This window comes from Vanacampus margaritifer, chromosome 3 (assembly GCF_051991255.1).
Source record: "Vanacampus margaritifer isolate UIUO_Vmar chromosome 3, RoL_Vmar_1.0, whole genome shotgun sequence".
Taxonomy (NCBI): Eukaryota; Metazoa; Chordata; class Actinopteri; order Syngnathiformes; family Syngnathidae; genus Vanacampus; species Vanacampus margaritifer.
In genome coordinates this window covers 24,301,906-24,325,635 of record NC_135434.1, presented here as the reverse complement: position 1 = coordinate 24,325,635, position 23,730 = coordinate 24,301,906, and the positions used below count along the sequence as shown (strand labels likewise).

The 23,730-nt window shown below is 38.5% G+C and overlaps 1 protein-coding gene and 1 long non-coding RNA gene across 8 annotated transcripts; one reads left to right on the top strand and one right to left on the bottom strand.

Annotated features, from left to right (window-relative positions):
- Positions 1 to 474: 474 nt before the first annotated feature.
- LOC144048776 (soluble lamin-associated protein of 75 kDa-like) lies at positions 475 to 23,152 on the bottom strand. 7 transcript variants are annotated; one of them, XM_077561106.1, is made up of 11 exons: positions 22,999 to 23,152; positions 17,099 to 17,235; positions 15,403 to 15,588; positions 14,403 to 14,577; positions 13,822 to 14,001; positions 11,596 to 11,718; positions 10,915 to 11,048; positions 8,826 to 8,856; positions 8,619 to 8,721; positions 5,156 to 5,243; positions 475 to 5,059 (listed from the first exon to the last, which is right to left on the bottom strand). In XM_077561106.1, exons 2-11 carry the CDS (start codon positions 17,231 to 17,233, stop codon positions 2,666 to 2,668), a joined length of 3,549 nt encoding a protein of 1,182 aa, XP_077417232.1. In that variant the 5' UTR covers positions 17,234 to 17,235; positions 22,999 to 23,152; the 3' UTR covers positions 475 to 2,665. The 7 variants fall into 7 exon arrangements, with proteins under 7 accessions (XP_077417232.1, XP_077417228.1, XP_077417231.1 ...); XM_077561102.1 differs by lacking the exon at positions 22,999 to 23,152 and adding an exon at positions 20,461 to 20,625; XM_077561105.1 differs by lacking the exon at positions 22,999 to 23,152 and adding an exon at positions 20,461 to 20,625 and having other exon boundaries at positions 10,915 to 11,045.
- LOC144048777 (uncharacterized) lies at positions 19,655 to 22,005 on the top strand. The gene is made up of 2 exons (XR_013293425.1): positions 19,655 to 20,025; positions 21,498 to 22,005. It is a non-coding gene; the product is annotated as an uncharacterized LOC144048777 (long non-coding RNA).
- Positions 23,153 to 23,730: the final 578 nt, after the last annotated feature.

The following is a 23,730-nucleotide window of genomic DNA, read 5'->3' as shown; positions in this document are numbered from 1 at the left end:
ACAGGGCACACACAGACGAACAACCACACTCACAATCACACCTCTGGACAATTTGGAGTGTTCAATTAACCTGCAATGCATGTCTTTGGAATGTGCGAGGAAACCGGAGTACCTGGAGAAAACCCGCGCAGGCACGGGGAGAACATGCAAACTCCACCCACAAAGGTCGAAACCCGGACTCGATCTCACGCCTTCTGCGCTGGGGGCGGACGTGCTAACCAGTCATCCACCGTGCTGCCTTAGGTTGAACATGATTTGCAAATTGTATTGTTTTTATTCATGTTTAACACCATCCAACTTCATTGGGATTGGGGTTGTATGTGACAACGGTTGGTTAAGGTACTGTAGCCCAGGCTAATGTGACAAATATGAATATTGCTTAAAATCCTGCAAATTAGTTGAACACATTATGTTTCCAAAACAGTAGAAATACACTTTTGTTATTCTGAAAAAAGGAGTTAATTCACAGACATGTAACTTTTACTTACGTTTTATTGATTTTATCCTGTTAATACAATCCACTTGCTGAACAAACATACTGTACACAATGTCTCTTCGCAACGAAAAAGCTTTGTTGTTTAGATTCCATACCACAAGTATCCTGTAATTCCCTATGAGGGATGGGAACATATTGTTGGAATAGGCTACATTGGACAACATGCAATGGTAACTTTCTGGTAGGTTACACAAAAAGCTTTTTAAATCACTACTTCAGTGGAAGAACTCTCATAGTGTGATAGCACTAATACTAATACAAAATGTATTGCATAGTTTGAATATTACACTACTAGTACCATTTGACATGTAAAACACTGATGCATTTATTGGCATTGCTTATTTAGCTTCTGGTTGTTTTTTTTTGCACAGTGCTGTTCATTTACACCTTTAAGAATCTTGCCTCACAATAGTAACCAAAGTATTATTTTAGTGATTGAATGAGTTATGTGACTGTGGACATAGGTAGGTGACTTAAATGGAAGTATACAAACTTATTATTTATTGTGATTTGTATGTAACTGGGTTCATATTAAATGTAGTTCTTCCAAAGAAAAACAACAACACCAAATGCACAATCCTTGAGCATTAATTCTCATGAATAGCTTAAAAACACAACAAATACAACAACAACAACAAAAACAATTCTGATGAATACGGCTTTACTTTTGTCAGATGCGTGTACAGGGAAAAAAACGTTTTCAGGCTCCATTGTGAACAAGGAATACGGGAAAGAAAATGGTCCTGCATCATTGGGCACAGATCAGGTCATTTTAAATAGTTGTGCCAGTCTAGTGTACAGCTATGCTGCCCTCCATAACTATTGACACTCCTGGTAAAGACGTGCTAAAGGGCTTAAAAAGATTTTTAAAAATTAACAACTCCTTTTCACATATAAACTGTACTGAATTTGGGGCCAGGTAGGGCAGTGACAAACCAGATTCAGCAAGCATAGGAGCTGAGGTGAAACATTTTCTTAAGGTTGTTAGCACCTGCTTGGTAATGTGAACTACCACCACTAACCCTATAACTAGATGCAAATTCATTCATGTCTGTACCATTGTAATTTTTCTTGACTATTTTTAAAATTGCGTCTTTTACGGTGGAATTTTGAGCCTGCAGCAGACTTGAATGTATAAAGATTGGAAAAATGTGTTTTTGTTTTGTTTTTGTCTTGTCTTAATTTTGGGTTAAACTGTGACGTGCAGACTGGCATGCTGGATTTAGTTCACAGCCTTTATCAGCGATCGATTCGGAGTGTGGCGATCTGTCCAGTTTCTCATAAGTCTTTTTTCTGGTAACTGTGCTGTCATCTTCCGATGCACTTGGCTCATCTTCATGTACTGCCTCCCCTCTTAATCATCAGATCCTAAATTGTGTGTGTCAGCACAAAGATTCTCCATAGGTTCCAAGTTCATTTCAAAATTTCTATCCTGCTGCCTCTTTTTGGAAGCAAACGCTCCATTTTCCATATAGCCTCTCTCCGATTAATCCGATTTCCCCCCCCCCTTGTAAGTCATTTTCTCTTCCTCCATCTCATCATTCTCAGCACAATCCACCCTTGGGTTTTTTCTCAATGATTTGTTTTTTCTTTGCTTCACGATTTTCTCAGTTTTGTTTGCTATCACACATGTATCTGTACCTTCATGGCTTTCTGGGCATGTATCTGTTTCGTCTATTTCTGATTCTTCATGGCTGGATCTTTTACACGGTCATCAAACATTTGAGGTGTTCCTCAGTCTGGTCCTCAGCTGTAAAAGTGGTAAGAAGTGGTCCCTTTGTGATTCCATCTCTGTTTTCAGTTGTGTCATGTTGGGGAATTCAGGTCCAGAAAGTAAAAACCCTGCCACAGATTGCTAAAGGTGGCTAAAGTCAAACTGTTCTGGGTTTGTTCTCTCTGCAGCTGGATTCTCAACCCTGATCATCAATAGTCAACTGAATCCTTGTTTTGGTTTCACCGTCCAGAGGCTTGATCTCGATCGGCTCCCAGGTCTGTGCTTGTTTGTGATCTTTGTCTTAGTTTTGTTTCGCTCCTGAGCACTCATTTTGTTATAAGTGCCTCTTCATTAATGATCAATTCAATTTCAGAGACATGAGTTTGGTCCACTATTTTCTCCTCGGACCCCAGGTGTTTCCTTGATATCCCTCCTATATAATCTAAACTTTGTACTTATCTTTTTTTTCGGATTGAGTAGGCTCTTTTGGATCTAGGCTGAGTAGTGAGAGTAGACTTTCTTTTTCTTAGGAATCTTGTTTCTATTGCAAGATCAGCAACCCTTTCCGCTTCTGAAACCGTTGTCCTTTTATCTATCTTTGCAATAGATGTACATCCCTCTTCCTGTGTTTCAGGATGTGCCATAGATTCGTCTTTTTTCATCGTGACGTTTGGTTCAGTGCATTCTTCCCTCTGAGTCACAGCTTCCCCTTCATCCCTTTCCGTGGTTCCACCATTCTCACATTTGTCCTCAGGTTCTTTCAGTAGCTGTCTTATTTGCTCAACCTGCATTTCTTCATGTGTAGCACTTTTTTCATCCTCGCCTGCCTTCTTCTCCACGGAGCTCTTCACTTCATTACTCTGATCAACAACAGTTGTAAATCCCTCCACCTGTGTCTCTTGCGCACTGGCCCCTAATTCAATGTTGCTAAATACATGTTGGGTCTGTTCATGCTCTTCTACCGTCCCTTGTGTTTTCATGGATTCTTGTGCAGGATCATTCAAGGTATCAGCAGTGTCTCTGGTTGCAACCTTTGGTTGAGTTGCCACACATTCCTCTTTTTGTCCTTGTTGAACTTCCTCTTCAATCACAGTGTTTTTCTTAATGTCAATTTTTAGTTCTGTAGTTTCCATTTGCCGATCAACCGCCTTCTCCTCAAGGCCTCCTTCTTGATCGTAGATTTCCTGATTATCCTGAATGAATTCATGAGTGTCTTCAAGCTTTCCCTTTTGACCTATCACTTGAACATCCGCTTCCTTTGTGCACTGCATAACCAGGTTTTCCTGCTCACTGTCCGTGCACACAGGTGATCTGGTAACATTTTTCTCTGCCGTGGTTCCCTTGTTTGTCTTCTCATTCTTGTCTTCATTTTTAGCAGAAGTCAGTTTTGGGACACTTTGGTCTACAAAAACCACATTAACGATCTTCTGATCCGATATTTGTGACCCCATTTCTGCACTCTGGTGTTGAGCTGCAGTAAGTTCTGTTTCCTCCCCAAGTGGTGGGACAGGATTCTTTGCTTGGACTACATGATCTGAAGTCACCATCATACTCACTGAATTCTCTTCCATTGTTGTCACCATCACTGTGATGTCTTTCTTTCCATTTACAGATGTCTCTGAAATTGAAGTTTTATTGCTCTGGTCTGTGTTTTTTGTTACAGCTGTATGCTCTTCCTCCATCGCAATGGCTTGTGCTTCATTCAATTCGTTTACAGGAATGTCACAGTTGTCTTCTGCCTGATGTTTTTTGCTCCTGCTTCTTGACTTACAGCTTGTTTCTACCTTCTTCCTCCCACTCCCAAGGACTCTTGTTTCAACGACTGGCACTTCTTTAATTTCACATTTAGTTTCCTCGTTTAGTTTTTCTGCAAAACCATCTTTGACAGTCTGTGTTTTATAAACCTTAACGAGAGACTCTTCAGACCTGATTTCCTCTGACACGGTTTCAGGCTTCTCTGGTTTGGCTTCTTTCCTATCAGAACTGGACTTGTCCTTTTCGCCTGTTGGTGCCAGCACAGTCTCCTCCTTTTGTAATTCAGCATACTCAACAGAAGCTTCTGTTTTTTCCACTTCCTTCAAACTGAGTTGATGGTGTGTTGTTTTCAAATCCACAAGGATGACCGTGGCTTCCTGGAGCTTGGGAAGTTCAGTGCTTTCTTCCTGAGAGTATTCTGTTTCTGGTGGGACTCTCTGGTCTCCACCTGGCTTGTCTTTTTCTAAAGCAACAGTAGCTGTGTCAAGTTCTAGTGCCAAATTTTCTGCCACAGTTGCAGCCTCTGCCATTCCTTCACTGTTTTCATCTTCCCACACTTCCTTCCTCTCTTCCAGGTTTACTTCAGGCAAAGATTTAACTTTTTCCTCCTCAGCCTTTGGAGCACCACCTTTTCCCATAGAGATCACTTCCTCAGCTGGTCTTTCTACTTCTCTTTCATTACCCATTTGGTCAGGATTTACTTGACCATATTTGTTTATTTCTTCAAGAGCTACCTTAGATATGCCTCCTAACGGCAAAACTGTTGACTTATCTTCTCCGTCATATCCCTCAGAAAAAGAATTATCTTCTTCCTCAAACGTTTCATCAATTGTCATATGCAAATCGTCGAGAGCTTTGTCCTCTTCCCGAGACTCCTCCTCTACTCCTTTCATTTCTGACACATTTTCGATTCTCATGTGAGGATCGCAGCAAGTGTCCATCAGAGCATCTCCGCCTTGACTCTCCTCTGCAGCAAGTGCTGCTGCATCCTCGGCTTCTTGTGGGGTTAAAGTAGTGTTTACCCCCACTGATTCTTCATCTGTAATGCAAACGTCGTCTTTTGTCTTTTCTTCTGTAAGGGAGTTAAATATTCCCTAAAACATACAGACTCACAATTAGGTCATGATTGGTATAATTGAATAATAATGATAATTTAGCAAAAAATCTGTTGTGTTTATAGATGCACATACCTCAGTTACCACTAAATCAGAAAAAGAAGCAGGCCTCTCGTTCCTACAACTGTGTTCTTCTGGGGTTTCTGCTTCAATATCCTCAATTCTAACAGACATGATAGCATTATTGTTTTTTATGTTGAAACTTTAAAAAATTCTTATCACCAGTTAGTAGTTACCGTAATCACAAAGGGCTCCATATATGTAGATGGCACAGCTGATTCATGTGCCAGTGCAAGCTTCAATTTGCCTGTTTGGAAATTTGGCAGACCACTGTATGCCACGGTGGGGCTGCCGTTGCGAGGGCAATTCTTTTGACATGCACTCAACACATCTGACAATTTGGTGACTCAAAGTCATCTAAATATTATGCCTGCTAGAACCACATCTAACTAATGACGCTCATAGTCTAATGCTATTTTGGTGACTTTGATGATGGCGCAGGAAGACAGATTCTGCAATCTGTGGACATATGTGGTGCATGTCATCGGTTTCATTTATATGACAACTGTGTGCATCAAAACCTCTGATTAATTGTGGAAATCAATTAATTGAAAATCAAGTCACACCCACAGGTGGGCATTCATCAACAGTTGGGACACCCTTCCGTCATCGTCAATGCGTCAATATTTCAAGCTGAACCAAACCGTTATCGTTAATACCTCAACATTATTTGAACCGGGATTCCCTCAATGCTAAATTACAGCCGCTGTTTTAGTACCAACAGTTAATTTCATTGGGGTAGTCAATCAAGCGTCAGCTTCCATCATGCTAAATTGCATTTCGTCATAGTTATAGTATATAGTATGATTGTGCACAGCATCGTAGCTGTCGGGAATACTTAGGACCCCTTAGCTTTTCAACAATGTGCCTGATGTCAAATAAATAAACTCTGCACTAAACTAATGCTTGTTAGTTTGCTATTTCTTGAGTCACTTGTGACATATATCGCAGTACAGAGCAACAAAACCCATCCAAGAAACACGAAAAACAATGGCCAGCACAGGGAGACAGGAGGCCTTACTAAAAAGATCTTAATTATGTGGTAAGGATGGTAAAATGGGCACTCGAATGTCAAGATTGCTTGCAGGTGCCCCACACAGAATGATCACATCAATTGACCTCCTTACAACTTGATTGTTGCAAAGTCCAGGAGACACCATACTGCTCAAATCATGTTTTTAATCTTGTAATCATGTTTTCTCTTTCTCTCATAAATTATATCTCCGAGTGCTACTCAATAATTTCTCGGCATCATGTTGTCAGAACCAGCATGAACGATGACATACAAGCAAAGCCCATCAGGAAAAAATTAAGCAAATTATTTCTATTTGCACAACAATAATAGAGAACTCTCTATGTAATGTAAATAATGTTGTGTAGAGATGGGATGTTTGACACTGAGACTCCGGAGCATGTGTCAGCCGAGTTATTCGGTATGTTTCCAACTAAAGTACTCCCACAATGATGCATTTAAAGTTTCCAATTATGCATTATTTTTAAATCGTGTGAAGAAGATACAGGCTCGACCCAAGTATTTTCCATCGAGTTGCTATAAGCGCTTTTCCAAGACCCTCAGTCACATCTCCCAAAGACTGATGTTGAAATACTTGTCATCTGGCTTCACAGCGCACTTGTGTCATATCCAAATCATGTTTATAAAAATCGAATGAGTAACAGGACATCACATTGAACCATAGTACTGGTACAGTGTCAAAATATTGCAACACTTCCATGTGTACCTGATGATCATTAGACAGACACAAATGTAAGACTGAATGTACTGGTGTTATGTTGGAATATAAATCAATCAGGCGAATCACTTTGAAGATTATAGCTGCTATGACTCCAGCTGACCACCAGATGCCACCGGTACGATCTATCTTATGGGGCTTTGAAACTTCGACTCTTTTTCCAAATCTATCAGCCGAAAGACTCAAAAGCTTCACAAGGCTTCATTGTCCCATCTCTAATGTTGTGTGCTTGTTTATTGCACATGTAAACAAATTGTAATAGAAAGTACAAAACAAAAAACATGATTTAAAAGAAGAGATAGCATAAATGGTCATCACTGAGCACAGTTTTCATCTTCAAAAGGGAATAGGAAGAAGTAATAAAGTTATCTTGTAATACCCTGTGTTCCTTGTATATTTTGACTATGTAATCTGTAACTATAATGTAACTATAACCTCTGTATGACTAAATTAACTCTGAATGGTTGATCCAAACAGTGAAGTTTGTTCTTGTGAGAGGTTACACTTCTTACAGAGATTCTGGCATAAATCGTGCACTGGTAACAGCATTTTCAATGAAAATCGCATTGAAGTTTTTTTTTAGTAAGAGTGGCAACGTAAGATGTCTGGCCTCTGGCTCCATTGATGGTCCATACTGTCTTCTGTCACTCTGTGGTTTATTTCTCCAACGAGACCCCATTACCCTCACAGCTCCACCTGCTAGCAAGCTGCACATCATGGCAGGTAATGTGAATGTTGTCAACCAAATTTTGGTGAAGCCATTTCATAGTCTTCCTTTTTTTTTTTTAATGCTTTATTTTAAACATTTAAAATAACAAAAGAGCCTTATTTGACAATTGTGTCAAAAAACAACAACAGACGTTTAACCAAAGTATTTTACAAAACACGTATGAAATATAACTGTTTTCGTACTCCATAAATAATGATAATGACTACCACCAAAGAAACTCATTTACAAAAGAAATACAGTTTAAAATACAATAGTTATATAGTCCTATCCTGATTTTACCTCACTTATTACTTTATTAACTCATTACTTGTAAATGCCTTAAGAAACATTCTACTTCCAACCATTGTTTTATAAGTATTGCTCCTATAGTGTATTTAGCTAAAATGAATGTTTTTATACAAAACAAAAATCATAGTCTTCCTTACTACTAGAAAATTAAAAAGAAATATTTAATGATTTGGCCCCAAAAATAAAAATAATTAGCTTCCCCTGCTTGCCTGACCAGCAGCCACCACTGTTTGGTACTGACCCGATTACTCATGATTACATTGACGAACGAAAACCCACTTCCGGCAATGTCCGCCAATTTTTCAAAGTTTCCCGTCATTCGTTAATCATGAACAAAACTGGCATCCGTCATTGACTGTTTGACAGATCTTCTGTCATATATTAAAAGAATGCCCACCTGTGGTCACACCCACAACGGCGCAAAACACAAGTTTTTGGGGCCAAGCTGTGCGAGTCTGCGAAAAACACCAAAACTCTATCTACCCGCCTCCACACAGACTAAAAGCGCGCCTCACGCTGGACTTGCACTGGCCATGAAAATAGAGCCCATTGTGATAGTTTAAGAGCACATTAAGTGCAAATTAAAACTATGCTATCTGCATGAATATCAGCTGTGTTTGCCACTACATTACCAATGGCACCTAAAAAATTCTAGAACAAGCATTCTGTCAGAAGACACCACAGCCAAAAAGTATAAGTGTGTGATTACCTGATAACTTTTTTAGACTGGCATTCTGCAATCATATCAGCTTTCTTTGCTTTCTTTGGGCCACTGCATCTACTCTGAGTTGCAACAGGTATGTTCCCAGTGTCTATTTAGATCATTACATGAGTTACATTAAACATTAGTTCAATAAATATACTTCCGCACAATATGTGGAAGCATTTTCATTGTAGAAAATCATGAAATGCTTACCTCGAGTAGTGGTACACACCGACATTTCTTCCTGCAAATAAAAAATATTAGGGGTGTGCCAAAAAATCAATTCTCATAAGAATCGCGATTCTCATTTAGTACGATTCAGAATCAATTTGAACTCTTTGACTGCCAAAAACGTTAAATGACGTTTAGTAAAAACCTACGGAGGGCCGCCAAGGACGTTAAAAGACGTTCTCCAATTTTTTTTAATTTTTTGGGGGGAAACGGGTGGAGGAAAGACTGGGCCAGCTGTGGTGAAAGTTTCAAGCAGATCTAGTTAGCCTAATGACTATTTTTGGCCTCTAGATGGCAGCAATGACTCTCTTTTGACAAGATTGGGTAGGCATCAGTAGAAGACGTGAGGCGGAGCTAGAGGGGACAATGGCTGGGGAAGGGAAGAAAACATGGCGACCGGTTGCAAGCAGCTCACGCTTTTTCAAAGACGAAAAGCATCGACCAACGCTAAAGAGCACATTGATGACGACGATGATCATCATCGATGATGATGATGGTGACTCCGAGGTTGGAAGCATTGACGCGGCAGTAGAAGACGTGAGGCGGAGCTAGATGGCTGAAAATCGAACAATGGCGACCGGTTGCAAGCAGCTCACACTTGGGAATTTTTTTCAAAGGTGAAAGGCATCGACCAACGCTAAAGAGCACATTGATGACGACGATGATCATCATCGATGATGGTGATTCCGAGGTTGACGCCGAAGTTGGAAGCGCTGACGTGGCGGCTATGACGACGTCATAAAGGTTCACGGGCTAGCAATGCTAACACTGGAAAACGCGGAGCACAACCAAGCACGCTCAGGCGGACGTTCAATCGGACGACGAAGAGTGCCCCGAGTCCAATGCATATTCATCGGAGGAGTGGGTACAGTCTGTTACTTGCTATTCCCCGGAAAAAAAGGCCATCAAGAAAGTGTAACGTCTGCACGCGAAACGGACAATTGAAGTGAAACGTATCTGTTGTGCAAATCCTGCTCCGTCTCCTTGCACGCAGGGCAGCATTACAAAAAGAAAAACTGTATTTGAAACATCCACATAATTGTAAATAGTACCACAGTTGCACACATTTGTAAATAGTTTGCGAAATTGTTTTGTCAAATTGTTACACTGTTGAATGGAAATAAACGTATTTTGCAATCTAAAAACACTTTTTCATTGTTGGTGGTGGTGTATTACAGAAGTAAAGCACTGTTTAGGTGTTTGTGGCATCATTCATGGACAAAAAGAAGTGTAGAATTCACTAGAGTGCATGAAATAACATTGTTTCACAAAAAGCTCTTTTTCTCTGCTTTTTGTTTCAAAACAGAGCATTTCGGTGAAACTAACCATTTTCTATTGTTGATTACTGAAGAACGGAATAAGGTAGAAACAAACTTTTTTTTCTGATGAAAGATGAGAGTTCAATCTTTCATTTGGTAGTATGTGTGTTTCCATAGTCCAAACACAACATTTTCTGTGGACCTTGAAAGATCAGTCAAAATGCTTAAATCGGCTGGCACTGGCGACATCCCGTTTCTGAAAACGTCTGGCAGTCAAAGAGTTAAATGTCCCAAAATCGATTTTATTAAAACTATTTTATAATGTCTTCCCTTTGTTTGTGTGTACCTTATTTGGAGTGCTGTTCATGTTGTACCCGATTTGGCCACTTAGGGGCAGTGTGGTATCACGCGGTGTAATACATTGTTAAGTTGTAGCCACATTAGAGAGTAGACGGAAAAAGTCACGATCAAGTTATTCCAATAAAAGTGTTTTTTTGCAGTGTGGAGCCGTTCTTTTGAGTGGTAAAAGTGCAGCGAGTAAGCACGCTAATTAGCATTAGCGAGTCAGACTGGAGTAGATCATTACAATGCCTTGCACATCTATAGATTAAAGCAAAAATCATTGTCAATCAAATAATTCTGAAGCAAAAATTGTTCTTAATCGAAAATCGATTCTGAATCGATTCGCAGACCCAAAAATCGGAATCGAATCGAATCGCGAGACATTCAAAGATTTCCACACGTAAATTTTTTATTTTTTTTTCCTGGCATAAATAATAGCTCTCTTTCTTACTTGACCACAAACTACATACCACAATTGCAATTGTATATGCCATAGATTCAGCTTCTTTTGTCTGTGTGGCAATTGGTTCCTTGGTCTCTTCCTTTTCTGCCCCTGTAGTGACCTCATGTGGTGCCTCAGTAAATAATAAACCCGCTGAAACTGCTGAGAAACAGAAAATACTAATGTTGACATAATAATAATAATAATAATAAGTAAAACACACAATTATGTAAATAAATTAAATACAAATAACTTTGTAGGTATCATTCAGGGCACTCAAGATCACCTTACAGGCAGACTAATGAATACAATAGCAATTAAGAATGTGATTAAAAAAATAAAAACAAATGATTGGTATTGGATAGATTATGCAAGTTAAAAAAAAAAAAAAAAAAGAGTAAAATTGTGGAGTGAGTGGATATCATGGAGGGATTGTGAAAAAAGGTTTCAGGGATGAGGAGCTGCACAGCTGAAAGCTGTGAACATAAAAGAGGATAAATGAGTTGGGAGCACAGAGGAAGACGAGCATAGAGTACAGTAAAATGATTGAACGCAATGTTATGGGGGGCCGGGGGGCTACATGTTATACACGTTATGCATGTTAGTCACGGGATCTTACATTAACAATTACAGCAAAAATATTCCCCAGAACAGTATCTTTTTACTACTCTACGCACGCATCTGGCCTGTGTATGCTGTTAGTTCTTACCCCTCAAATCCATGGTCTGACTCCTCTTGGCAATGTTAAACCTTTGGTTTAGTCCACCGACACCTTCGACCTCCCAAAGCAGGTCTGTGTATTCTGGGTACTGACACAAGTACTTCTCACACACTGTTAACAAAAGTGGCAATGCATTAGTATTATATTTCACCAAAATGATCATAATTATTAGTATTAACAATCAGTATAGCTTAAAAAAAAACTAAAAATCCCAGGTGCATTATAGCAACACTTTGCATTTCCTGCTAACCCTAAAACTATTTATGTGGTTAAGTCACAGCATAGAAGCAACGGTGGCATAAGGCGGTCCACACACGCTCAGTTTTATTTGGTTATTTATTTTATATTAAATAGTTTAACAGTACACAAAAGCCAAGTCAGTAGTGTATTTGCTCACGCTCACGCAAAAGCCAAAGTACAATTTAATCACCCTTGTATCTATCTATATGATGACAGAATATTAGAGCAAACTTAAAATGAAATGTAGTCAGATGAGTTGTAATATTCAAGTTAAAGAGAGTGAGTCTGACCGTCAAACAACTATTTTGTGATTGTACTGTATTATGCTTGTAGGCAGGGGTTGATTTTTCATATTTAGAAAGCACGGCCTGCCACACGTAACCTGGCAAGAGCCAGAGCCAAATTTTCGGAGACCTTCCACATCTTGATCAACACCTCATCTAGCTCCTTCCCTCAAGTGGGCGCTATAGAACTATGCACACTAAAACCAGCAGACATCCAACAGCTGCTTCCCTCCCTAAACACCGACAATATTACTGTATTCATTATTGTAGCTTTGACATTCTGGCTATTTGCATAGGGGTGTTAGAAAAAATCGATTCAGCAACATATCGCGATATTACAGCGCGCAATTCTCGAATCCATTCGATATGCGGCCGAATCGATTTTTAAACATAATTTTTTTTATGGGAATATTCAACAAAACGTCTTAGGGTTGGGATTTACACATTAAGCATGGAAGAATGTTATATTAAAGGAACATTAAGCCTATTATTTTTATTTCAGTGCTCTTCAAACATGAAACAGACTGCAACCTGTTTGTTAAATGCAGTGGCTCAGTTATAAGCCTGAATTTTCCGATAAATAAATACATTTTCATACAAATCTTACAGTGTACATGTACAAGTTTACTGATTAGTATTTTCTAAATTTGAGTAAAAATCAATAAAAAATCGCAATAATCAATTTATAAATTTGCATCGGGATTAATCGGTATCGAATCGAATTGTGACCTATGAATCATGATATGAATCGAATCGCCAGGTACTGGGCTATTCACAACCCCGACGCAGCACAACTGTTGTTGATCATCATTCCGCAACTCTGGACATTTGAAGTGCTCACGGGCTCTTGGAATCATTTAAACGATCCTCGTTGTATCATAATTAATCCACGACTGGTCATTGTGTGATGACCAGTCGTTTAATCTACACAAATGCAATTTAATTTGACTCTCTGTATAATTTGCATAGCTGTCATTGTTTGTTAAGAGTGTAGTTGCGGGTGTTCATTTGTGCATTTATGCGACACTTACGCCACATGTACCTCAGAAGAGTCGGGGCATTACTTTGAAGTCCCACATACCACGGGACCATTAAGAAGCGAACACATGTACTGTATATACCAAGTATGTTACTGTAAGTGTTTTCAAATTTTTTTGTTTCATGTGCCCACTTTCAACATCAAGCACCTGCCCCTGGTTCCCACTAGTTCACTGAGTGATGGGAAATTGGTATTTCCTAGGAATAGTGTAGAAATGATCATTTGAAAATGTAAATACTTGCAGATATTTATAGAAATTATATGTTGTACTGTATGTATGTATTTATGTTTCCTTGATTGATAATGATTGTGGGAACTCATTAGCATGATAAATGACTGATGAATATAATGCATTATTAATAGTAACATAAATCAAAGTAATTTGAGCATTTTTGTCATTTCAAAGAAGTTTATCAAATTGGTTGTCCTTTGCATTATTCAGTACTCAAGGCATATCCCTCAGTAATACATTTTATTTTAATTCAATATCAAATATTTGACACGTTTATTTTCCATCAGACTACACACACACACAAAAACATTTCTGAAGGGGTTTCTATTGTTGCGTCACAACTGTTACGCTACTTGCGAATTCAAATATATAGTCTATATAATCCCCTAGAATTGTATATACATGAGAGACATACATACTTTTGTACATGGCCTTGGTGAGTGGATACCTCAATCCCACAGAGTCGTGTTGAAAACTCAGCACAAAGTTCTTCAGCATTTGAAGGCCAAAGCCATCACCACGATGACATTTTCTCACAAATATAGAGTCCATGACAGGAAGTTGGTATCTTTTTGTTGAAAAACAATTATATAAGCTGCCTACGAGGGAAAGAAAACAAAGACATGTATTCAAATATTTCACTTGGATATATACTGTTTTGTTTTTTTCATTTTACTTTTAACAGATCTTAACTGATTTTCAGACATTTAATGTTAAGATCTTGCTTTAAGCATTCATAATAAACTTTTAACTGATTTGTTGCAGAACTTTGTTTCAAATTAGGACTACGGTGAATAATAATCAATGTCAAAGAACAGCACATCGACACTGGAAAAAAAAAATCTGGTGTGTTGAATTTGCACAATAAAATCATCTGGCTCCAGGATTTTTTTTTTAAGTAGATATATAGTTATCTGGAGCCAGATGATTTTATTCCGTGCAACCACTTGACAAAAGAAAACTGAGTACTATTTTCAGTGTATAACATAATGAAGGTCACCTGAGGGTTTGACCGAGTAGAAGCCAACAGCCCCCCCATTACACCAGCAAATCTTGGCATAATCTTTTCCCCCATGGCAGAGGAAGGGAAGATCTTCCTCGGAGTTCATCTCCCTTACTCTGTAGATCACCCGATTCAAAACATATAACACTATTCTCTCTCCAATTGTCGTCACCTGAGGGGCACACAGAATCATACGGTGTATAGGCAGTGTTTCCCACACCATGTTAATACTTGGGCGGGCCACCCAAGTAAATTGGCCACCACCCAAGACGTTTTTCAAGAAAATGTATTAAAAATGTATAAAAAAACAAATTAAAAAAACGTGTTGCGACAGGATATATCGCAAATAACTTTAGTTCGCCGTCAGTCACTTGTGGATCGTGACGCTAGAGGAGACGTAGTTACAGAACCGAGACCCACCTCCCGTCCAACCCGCCTCGCATCCCCACCACCGGAGTCCACCCACCCATGTAGATTTCAAATCTGTGGGAAACACTGATAGGATTATGTCAAGAAGGGATGGGGAATTCACGGGCCGCACTCAGACTGTTCGCAAAAATCTTACACACGTTTCCATATTGGCGCTTTTCCATTTACAGGTTCTAGAATGGCCTGGGTTCGCTCGGCGCCGACCTCGTTTGGCATCAATCAATTGGGGAGGCATCAGCTGAACTGTGCAAACCTCCACTTTGTCATGATTTGGGTAGTTTTTTAATTTATTTAAATTTTTGATTTCACTTATGTCATGGTTAAGGCTTAGTATGGGTTTTGATTGATTTTTGTCCTCATGTTTCTTTAAGTTTCGGTCATGATCTGTGTTTTGTCATATTGTCCATGTGTGCTTCCCCCGTCTTGTCATCGAGGACCGGAGTTTGACACCAATGTTCGAGATTATGTGGAGGAAAAAAAAAAAAAAACAGGTTACGTACGACTGCAAGTAAGTACACATACTATGGATGATTTTCACAAGAACCATTGACAGTTCATTTGCTTTTACCTCAATAATTCCATCTCGAGCGAGGTCAGATGTCTTGAGAATATTGTCCACAGTCCACCATTTGCCCAACAGGTATAGAGCAACGGCAGCGAGCGGGTCGGCGGGAGAAAAGAGGGCCAGGATGCTCTTTTTGTCACCGGAACCATACAGAGGAACGTAGCCTACCCTGGAAATGTCTACACTGACCTGAAGACAGTGAGGACAGCACAGGGATGTTATTAGTGCGGTACGTTCTAAAGATACAACATACCCCAACATTATGACTACTTCACAATCTAATGCGACTCCACGCAGGAAGTGAACCCCCGCATATTTGTGGTTCAGTATTCATGACTTTTTTTTCCTGCTCTACTGGCCTATGTATGGAACACGGTTATGAAAACTGCTCAGTATTAGAAATTGATCCTGGTCTCATGTGATCACTGATCAGAGTTGTGATTTAACTCATTCACTGCCATTAACGGCTATAGACGTCAAATTCATTTGAACTATTTCTATTAGTTTAACATCCCCCCCACACTTTTGTTAGCAAGAAAGAGTATGAAAACCTAGAAAAAAAATATTGTACATTTAGAACAGCTATCAAATTTGTGATTTAACTCATTCACTGCCATTGACGGCTATAGACGTCAAAATTAATTTGAACTATTTCTATTAGTTTAACATCCCCCCCACACACTTTTGTTAACAAGAGTATGAAAACCTAGAAAAAAATATTGTACATTTAGAACAGATATCAAATTTGTGATTTAACTCATTCACTGCCATTGACGGCTCTAGGCGTCAAAATTCATTTGAACTATTTCTATTAGTTTAACATTCCCCCCCCCACACTTTTGTTAACAAGAGTATGAAAACCTAGAAAAAATATTCTACATTTAGAACAGATATCAAATTTGTGATTTAACTCATTCACTGCCATTGACGGCTATAGACGTCAAAATTCATTTGAACTATTTCTATTAGTTTAACATCCCCCCACTTTTGTTAACAAGAGTATGAAACCCTAGAAAAAAATATTGTACATTTAGAACAGCTATCAAATTTGTGATTTAACTCATTCACTGCCATTGACGGCTATAGACGTCAAAATTCATTTGAACTATTTCTATTAGTTTAACATTCCTCCCCCACACACTTTTGTTAACAAGAGTATGAAAACCTAGAAAAAAATATTGTACATTTAGAACAGATATCAAATTTGTGATTAATCGTGAGTTAACTATTGAAGTCATGCAATTAATTACAATAAAAAATGTTAATCGCCTGACGTGATTTAAAAAAAGAAAAGAAAAGATTATTAAAAATGATCATTTACACACTGGTGTAGGCCTTAATGGCAATAAGAGCCCGGGGAGCCGTTTGGTATTGGTATCTTGCTCAAGGACACCGCAGTTGTGTGTCCAAGGATTGTCTTGAACCGGGGTCCCCACTGTGGCAGATGATGGTCTTAAACACTTGGCCACATCTGCCCTTAATGATTGATTTGGCTTCACTCATAATAAAGCATTCCAGCAGGTAGCAGAGTAATGTTTGTGAGCTAGTTTTGTAATGTGGAATTCATGGAATAGAAATGTGAAGATAATTTCCTCTCTGGGATCAAAACATGACCAAATAAAGAATATGGTACTTTGACTTGACATTTCCAATTCAAGAGACAATGCACTGAGTGACGAGAACAGAGAGGCTGTATAACCTTGGTGGAGTCCGAGAGAATGATTTGCTCGGGACAATCGGTGTTGACGTAAAGGAGGTTGTTCATGTAGACGTGAGCTGATACTTCCAGCTCAGCCTGGCTGACATTTGTCAGGAAATCCACAGGGAACTTCATACCTAAATGACATAAAACAATAATTGCACACATCAGCTTCAATAGTTCAAAAATAATGATATATAGCCAAATAAAAAGGCTATTGTAAAGATAGTTTTGGGCAAATTGTTAAATAGTGCAACTTTAACGCATCCCAACTTCATTGGCATTGGGTTTGTACGTTGACTGTGTCATTAAATTGTAGTTCCTTATTATCCTAGTATGATTTCAAGATGGCGTTGTGTTGATGTTGGTAGCAACTATGACATGGCAATAAAAATTGTAAGAAGGCCAGCCGAAATGTCAACTGTGTCTGGGAAAAATCAAGTTAGCCGTCACGTCACCACACGGCCCAACTTCAAAATAAAACTCGGTTGAAGCTGTAAACTTACATTGGCGTCAATGTATTAATTGGGAAGCTTTTATTTGGAAGTTAACTGTTGCTGTGAGTATATTTGCAGCATCCTTGACATGTCTAAATAGCACCACACGCCAAATACAGTGAGTTTACATACCCATGGGTATAACTTTGCACTGTATGGTGAGAAAAAGGCTTATTGCTACTAAAATACAAAATACTGTGGCAATGGTTTTGGTATTTTCAGAGGTTGAAGTTGACATTAGTAGAGATGTGCATGTGAATTTTGGTATGTAAACTTTCAAGCACAACTATAAACTGTTTCTGGTGGCATTTTTTCGTTATTATTATCATTTGATGTACTGAAGGAGTCGTACGAGTATCACAAAGTACAAGACGGAAATGGAGAAAAAGAGGGTACTGTGGGTTCAAGTGAAGTCCTAGCAGGCCGTTAAAAAGTCCCAGTAAGCTAGGGGCTAAAATTGAGAAGTGCTGGTACTCCGTACCGCTGCGTACCGGCCCACTAAAAGCACATGATTACTTGTCAACCTGCAACTGATTAAACAAATTTCCATTCAATTTTATTTTATTCTGTGATTTTTTTTTAGATGGGTCATCAATTGTCAAAGTGGCTGATATCTAATCGAAATATTTTTAACTCATTCACTGCCATTGACGGCTTTAGACGTCAAAAATTCATTTAAACCATTTCTGTTAGTTTAACATTTTTCCACTTTTAACAAGAGTATGAAAACCTAGAAAAAAATTGTTATTGTACATTTAGAACAGATATAAAATGTGTTTTTAAGTAATGTGATTAATTACAATTTAAAAATGTAACCGGCTGACGACCTAATTACTAATAATCTTTTCTTTTCGTTTTTAAAATAATCTTTTTTCAAAAACCAAATTTTTAATAATCTTTTCTTTTCGTTTTTAAAATAATCTTTTCTCACAAAAAGAAAAGATGATTAAAATTAGGGCGTCAGGCAAACACATTTTTTTTATTGTAATTAATCGCATGACTTCAATAGTTCGCTCATGATTAATTACAAATTTTACATTTGGTCTAAATGTACAAAAAATATATATTACTCTTGTTAACAAAAGTGGATAAAAATGTTAAACTAATAGAAATAGTTCAAATGAATTTTTGATGTCTATAGCCTTAATGGCAGTGAATGAGTTTAGCAGTGGGAAAACCTGCAGTTATTGTACTGCATGTACATGCTTTGATGCCCATCAAGAGTTTGAGACGTGCACAATCGTCTATGATTTATTTTCTATCGCACAAAGAAAACAATGCCTTTGTGCAGATGCAAGCGTTTCACAATGGGAAGCTGGCCCCTGTGCAACCCCGAGGGCAGGGAACTGTGAATACCACACAGTCCATCCACAAACAAGTCAAGACATTTTTTTGCCTCTCACAATAGATCTCTGTAGTATGGTAACTTATCTAGCGTGGAATGCTTGAGTAGTTTTTGTAATTTGTACAACACGAAATGAAACACATGTAACTTAATGTCTCCCCTCATTTGTTGTTTCCATTCAACTAGCTCGAATGCAGCATTTTCCCTGTGAAGCCATGCTCTCCGCTCATTGAAAGGCATTGGACTTTGGATCGTTGTTATTTGATTTGTGGGGATTCTTTTGATTTGACAATGTGTTAAAATGCTGTAACAACATGCCTGGTTTGTATGCTAGTCACAACAAAAAGCAAAGCAATACAATACGCCGTGGAAATTGTGGAAATTAGCAGAAATGCCCGGATGTTAGGAATCGTACTGTTTCCTTACCAACATAGGCCTATTCACGTTGCAATTTTGATAGAGCGTTGCGCTTTCAGTCACGGTGTCCTATGTTCGATCCCCTTAATAGTTTTAAACTCCAACTTTTATATTCATAAACATTGTACTTAAGGTGATACGTTTCTTACTTTTCCATATTTCCATATTTGCACTACGCACCAACTGCTAAAACTGTAATCTAGCTACTAATGGACGGTTTCGCCTACAACCTTACTTTCTTCATTCTGTGTATACGTACTGTTTGACCACTTGATGGTGCCATAGAGCGAAGCACCATCAAGCTTGGCCGGAATGCTTTATTTCGACACCACTAAAGGACAAGAAAATCTCACGAATGCAACAAGTGAAAACATACATTTGGACGGTGTTACAAATAGGTCCCATTTCATTTGGACAGTGGGGAAACTTTTGGAAACACTCATCGATAACTTAATAAATTCTAAAAAGTCTCATTCTTCATTGAATTAATATTTACTTTCAGAACCAAATAGTCAGTCCGCTTTGTGAACAGAGAGAATTGTAAACTCACAGCTGCGTGTCTGTTCAGAACATCTCGTTCCCATTGCCGTTTAAAGCGTCCAAAGAGAACGAGGGCTACGGAGTGACGTGAAGTAGCCCAGGCTGCATAACCGCACATAATAGCCAGGGTAAGTACAGTACCTTTAGTACACTGTATTCGATTCCCGGTTTCTATATATCTGCAGGATATCCTAGCAGCAGGCGCTCACTCATATTCGATGGGCATGGGCAGCACTCAGACCCCCAAAAAACAACAAAAAACTCACCGATCAAGAAATCGCCCTCTTTCAAATGTCTATCCATCCATTTGCTGAAACGCTTACATCAAAGAGCCGAAACTATCTGTTTAAAAGGTTGTTGTTCTTGTTGCTGTTGATAGAATATAACCGCACACAATAGCCAGTACAGTACCTTGGGTACACTGTATTCGATTCCAGCTACTTTTCACTGCGTTTATTCCCGGTTTCTATATCTCTGCGGGATATCCTAACAGCAGGCGCTCACTCATATTCGATGGGCATGGGCAGCACTCAGACCAAACAAACAACAACAACAAAACTCACCGATCAAGAAATCGCCCTCTTTCAAATGTCTATCCATCCATTTTCTGAAACGCTTACATCAAAGACCCGAAACTATCATTTAAAAGGTTGTTGTTCTTGCTGCTGTTGGTAGAATGAAGTGCGCATGCCCCGCTGGCCACTAATCCCAGAGAGCGTTTATGTAACTTAAAAGCAATCCTCTCTAACCCTGTAAAATACATTTTGTCCTGTCCTGCTAACTTGAAAGTCGCATTGTGTGTGTTTACCGACAACAACGTCGTCAATATCGTCAATATTATATGCTTAAACATGTTGTTCACGTATGCATTTACATTCATTGTGGCCTGATTTAACACAAAAAAAGTCCAACAAACCGAGATAAAAATATATAAATGTGATCAAGTTCCAAACTATATTATATTAGCCTACTTAATAAAGTAATACTATGTAAAGTAATAAAGTGCTTTCCATAAAGTATTCACAGTAAATGTGACTTGATTGGGAAGAGTGCATTGCTGCAGCCTGGAGACCGCCTCGCTCATGCGACCGCGATAGCGGAAGCGCAAATAAACTTCGAAATAAAAGTAGACGGAAGTTTGAACCATTTCAAAGATAAAATTAAGTAATACGTCGATTAACGGAAGCTCTCGATCATGAACGAAAGTGCCAGCAAAATATAGTCAAATATAGATGTATATTTATATTTAAATGTGTGTATGTTTTTAAGGTAGAATTTTAGGTCAGTTAACCCTTTAATCTAAGCCAATGTGAGTCTAACAAGATAACTTTAAAATAACGATAGGCTATATTTAAAATGAATGTTTCACAAAGTTATACATAAAAATAAGATAAGATATAACACATCTCATAAGTGAACTTCATGCATTGTTCCCTTAGGCCAGTCATCTACAATCAGCTGTAAACTACAGCACATCATTGGTTTGGGATTTGGGCAAAAGACAATTACAATATCCTAAATATATTATTTTCCAATTTCTTTACCAACATTGATGCATTTTAGTACATTTATTGATGCCTAAAACATGTAATGTCCACAGAACATGCGGCCTGCAGTGTGGGTGATGCAGTAAAATGCAGTTATGGGGCTGCACGGCTCAGTGGTCGTGGTGGTAAAGTGGACGTCTGCCATCCGTGACGTTGTTGGTTTGATCCTCACCCCTGGTGACCATGCCCAAAAGTATCCTTGAGCAATGCTCCCAGTGGACCTGGCAGCAGTTGACCATTGGCGTGTAAATGGGTGAATGTGAGGCTTTGTAAAGTGCTTTGGGCACCATATTGTGTAGTTAAAGCGTTATATAAAAAGCAGTCCATTTAGCATATAAAACACTTTATTTGAAGCACCCCCACCCCATAATGAATGTATTGACTATTGCATAATACATTATGTGTTTACTAATCCATTCAACCCTAAATGTAATGTACATTTGCCAATACTATGTTTTATTTCCCACATTCAAAACTTCGATTACCAGTTTCACTTTGGAGAAGAAAAAACCCCAGCAACAAGATGTTTTGATGACGCAATAAAAAAATTACCAACACCTACCCCTACTTGTCCAATTTCCAATTTGGTGCATCCCTATCTAATATTGTTTTCAATTAATACATTTATCAGCTCTTGAGCATATATTGCAATATTTAAAATTCACAAACATTACAAACAAACGTTAACGTACCCGACACCTAAATGACCTGCCAGGAGCAACAGATACCACCGTCTCCTACTTGTGTACATCATTCTAAAAATACCGGTAGACAATAAAATCATGGTCTAAGACAACAGTGCACTGTGCTTATTCTGGATGCTTGCCGGTCACTTTACTGTTGAAAAGTCTAAATTTACCCCCAGCACTAAGTAAAAAGCGCACTACAATAAGCCAGAGATATCATCAATCTATTCAAGTTCTGAAAAATTGAATCATCACAAAATCTGTCCCTTATTACAATTATTGCACGGTATCCACAGCAAGTGTGGAACAGAATATAAGATAAGCATTAGCGGTATACAATATTTCATACCTTGTAAGTTATCGAGTGACTGCATAATACAGTGCCTGCATACAGACTATAGTCAGTTATACCATTAGGATGAATATCTCACAGCTATTGCCACTATCTGCTCTTGGGAAATCCTAAAATACATAAATACACAAGAAAAAGTACTGTAGTACAACTCAGAAACATTTGTGGACCCACGCAAATGACATCGTGTCTTTATGCAAACGTGCATCCCGTGACTACATATTATTTTAATACACTTGCTAACATAACATTCTAACGTCAGCTAATATTATCAAAAGTCTACATTTGTGGAGCTACGTTTGCAAAATGACACGACTTAGCCGCCGTGACTGCGTATTATTTTAATTCACCTGCTAACATGACAATTAACGTTAGCTAATAGCCTATCTAAAGTCTACATTTATGGATGCAAGTTTGCAGAATGACACGACTTACCCGCAAATCCATATTGTTATAGTAATTCAGCCGTTAACATGATACGCTAATGTTGCATCACAATATTATCTAAATAGTCACCTTTTGTAGATAGGTTTTTGCATCATAATGTAATTTACCGGTGACTCCATAATCTTCTTCTCCTCTTCTTCTTTATGGCGCTCGGTATTCTTATTTTGAAAAATAAATATAGGCGCAGGCACCTGCTTCAACAACTTCCGTTCATCGCGCTTCCGCTAACGCGGTCGCATGAGCGTGGCGGTCTCCAGGCTGCAGCAATACCCAACTCGTTAAAACATGCATATTTTTCTTGAAAAAAAAGTAAAGATGAATTCTCTACTTGAAAGCAAAAACAGCTGATCAAAGGAATTACTGAGCATCCAATCAGATTTCTTGGGCATATCATCGCTGTTATTATTATTATTATTAGTGGTCGTAGTAGTAGTAGTAGTAATATAGTATAATGGATTCAAGAATGTTGAAATTGGGAGTATCACATCAATACTCATCATCGTGGGAGCGTTAAGAAGTGGAGTGCGACTCATTTGAAACAGTGCTTTCCTTTCTTATGTTTGAAAGCAAACACCTTTTCATCTATCCTTGACCCATTGGTGTATTCTAACAAAGGTTAAGGAAAGATGAAATAAAGGTCAGAAGATTTAGACTTCTGTAAGAGGCCTCACTTAACTTTGGTACACATCTTTCACACCCTAAAACAGTAATACTGTATAGAGTGAATTTAATCTGACGTTCTCTCTGAAATAAATTAATCTAGCAACTGCCTTTTCAAAAAAAAAAAAGCATCGTAAAATG

What these genes read in the sequence shown, in the direction of transcription:
- LOC144048776 (XM_077561102.1), bottom strand. Translation starts at nt 20,497, where the DNA reads ATGGATAGACATTTGAAAGAGGGCGATTTCTTGATCG. An exon ending in AGAGGGCGATTTCTTGATCG is followed by an intron (nt 17,236 to 20,460) that starts GTGAGTTTTGTT and finishes TATGTCATTTAG; the next exon opens with GTATGAAGTTCCCTGTGGAT. An exon ending in CTGATTTAGTGGTAACTGAG is followed by an intron (nt 5,060 to 5,155) that starts GTATGTGCATCT and finishes TGTATGTTTTAG; the next exon opens with GGAATATTTAACTCCCTTAC.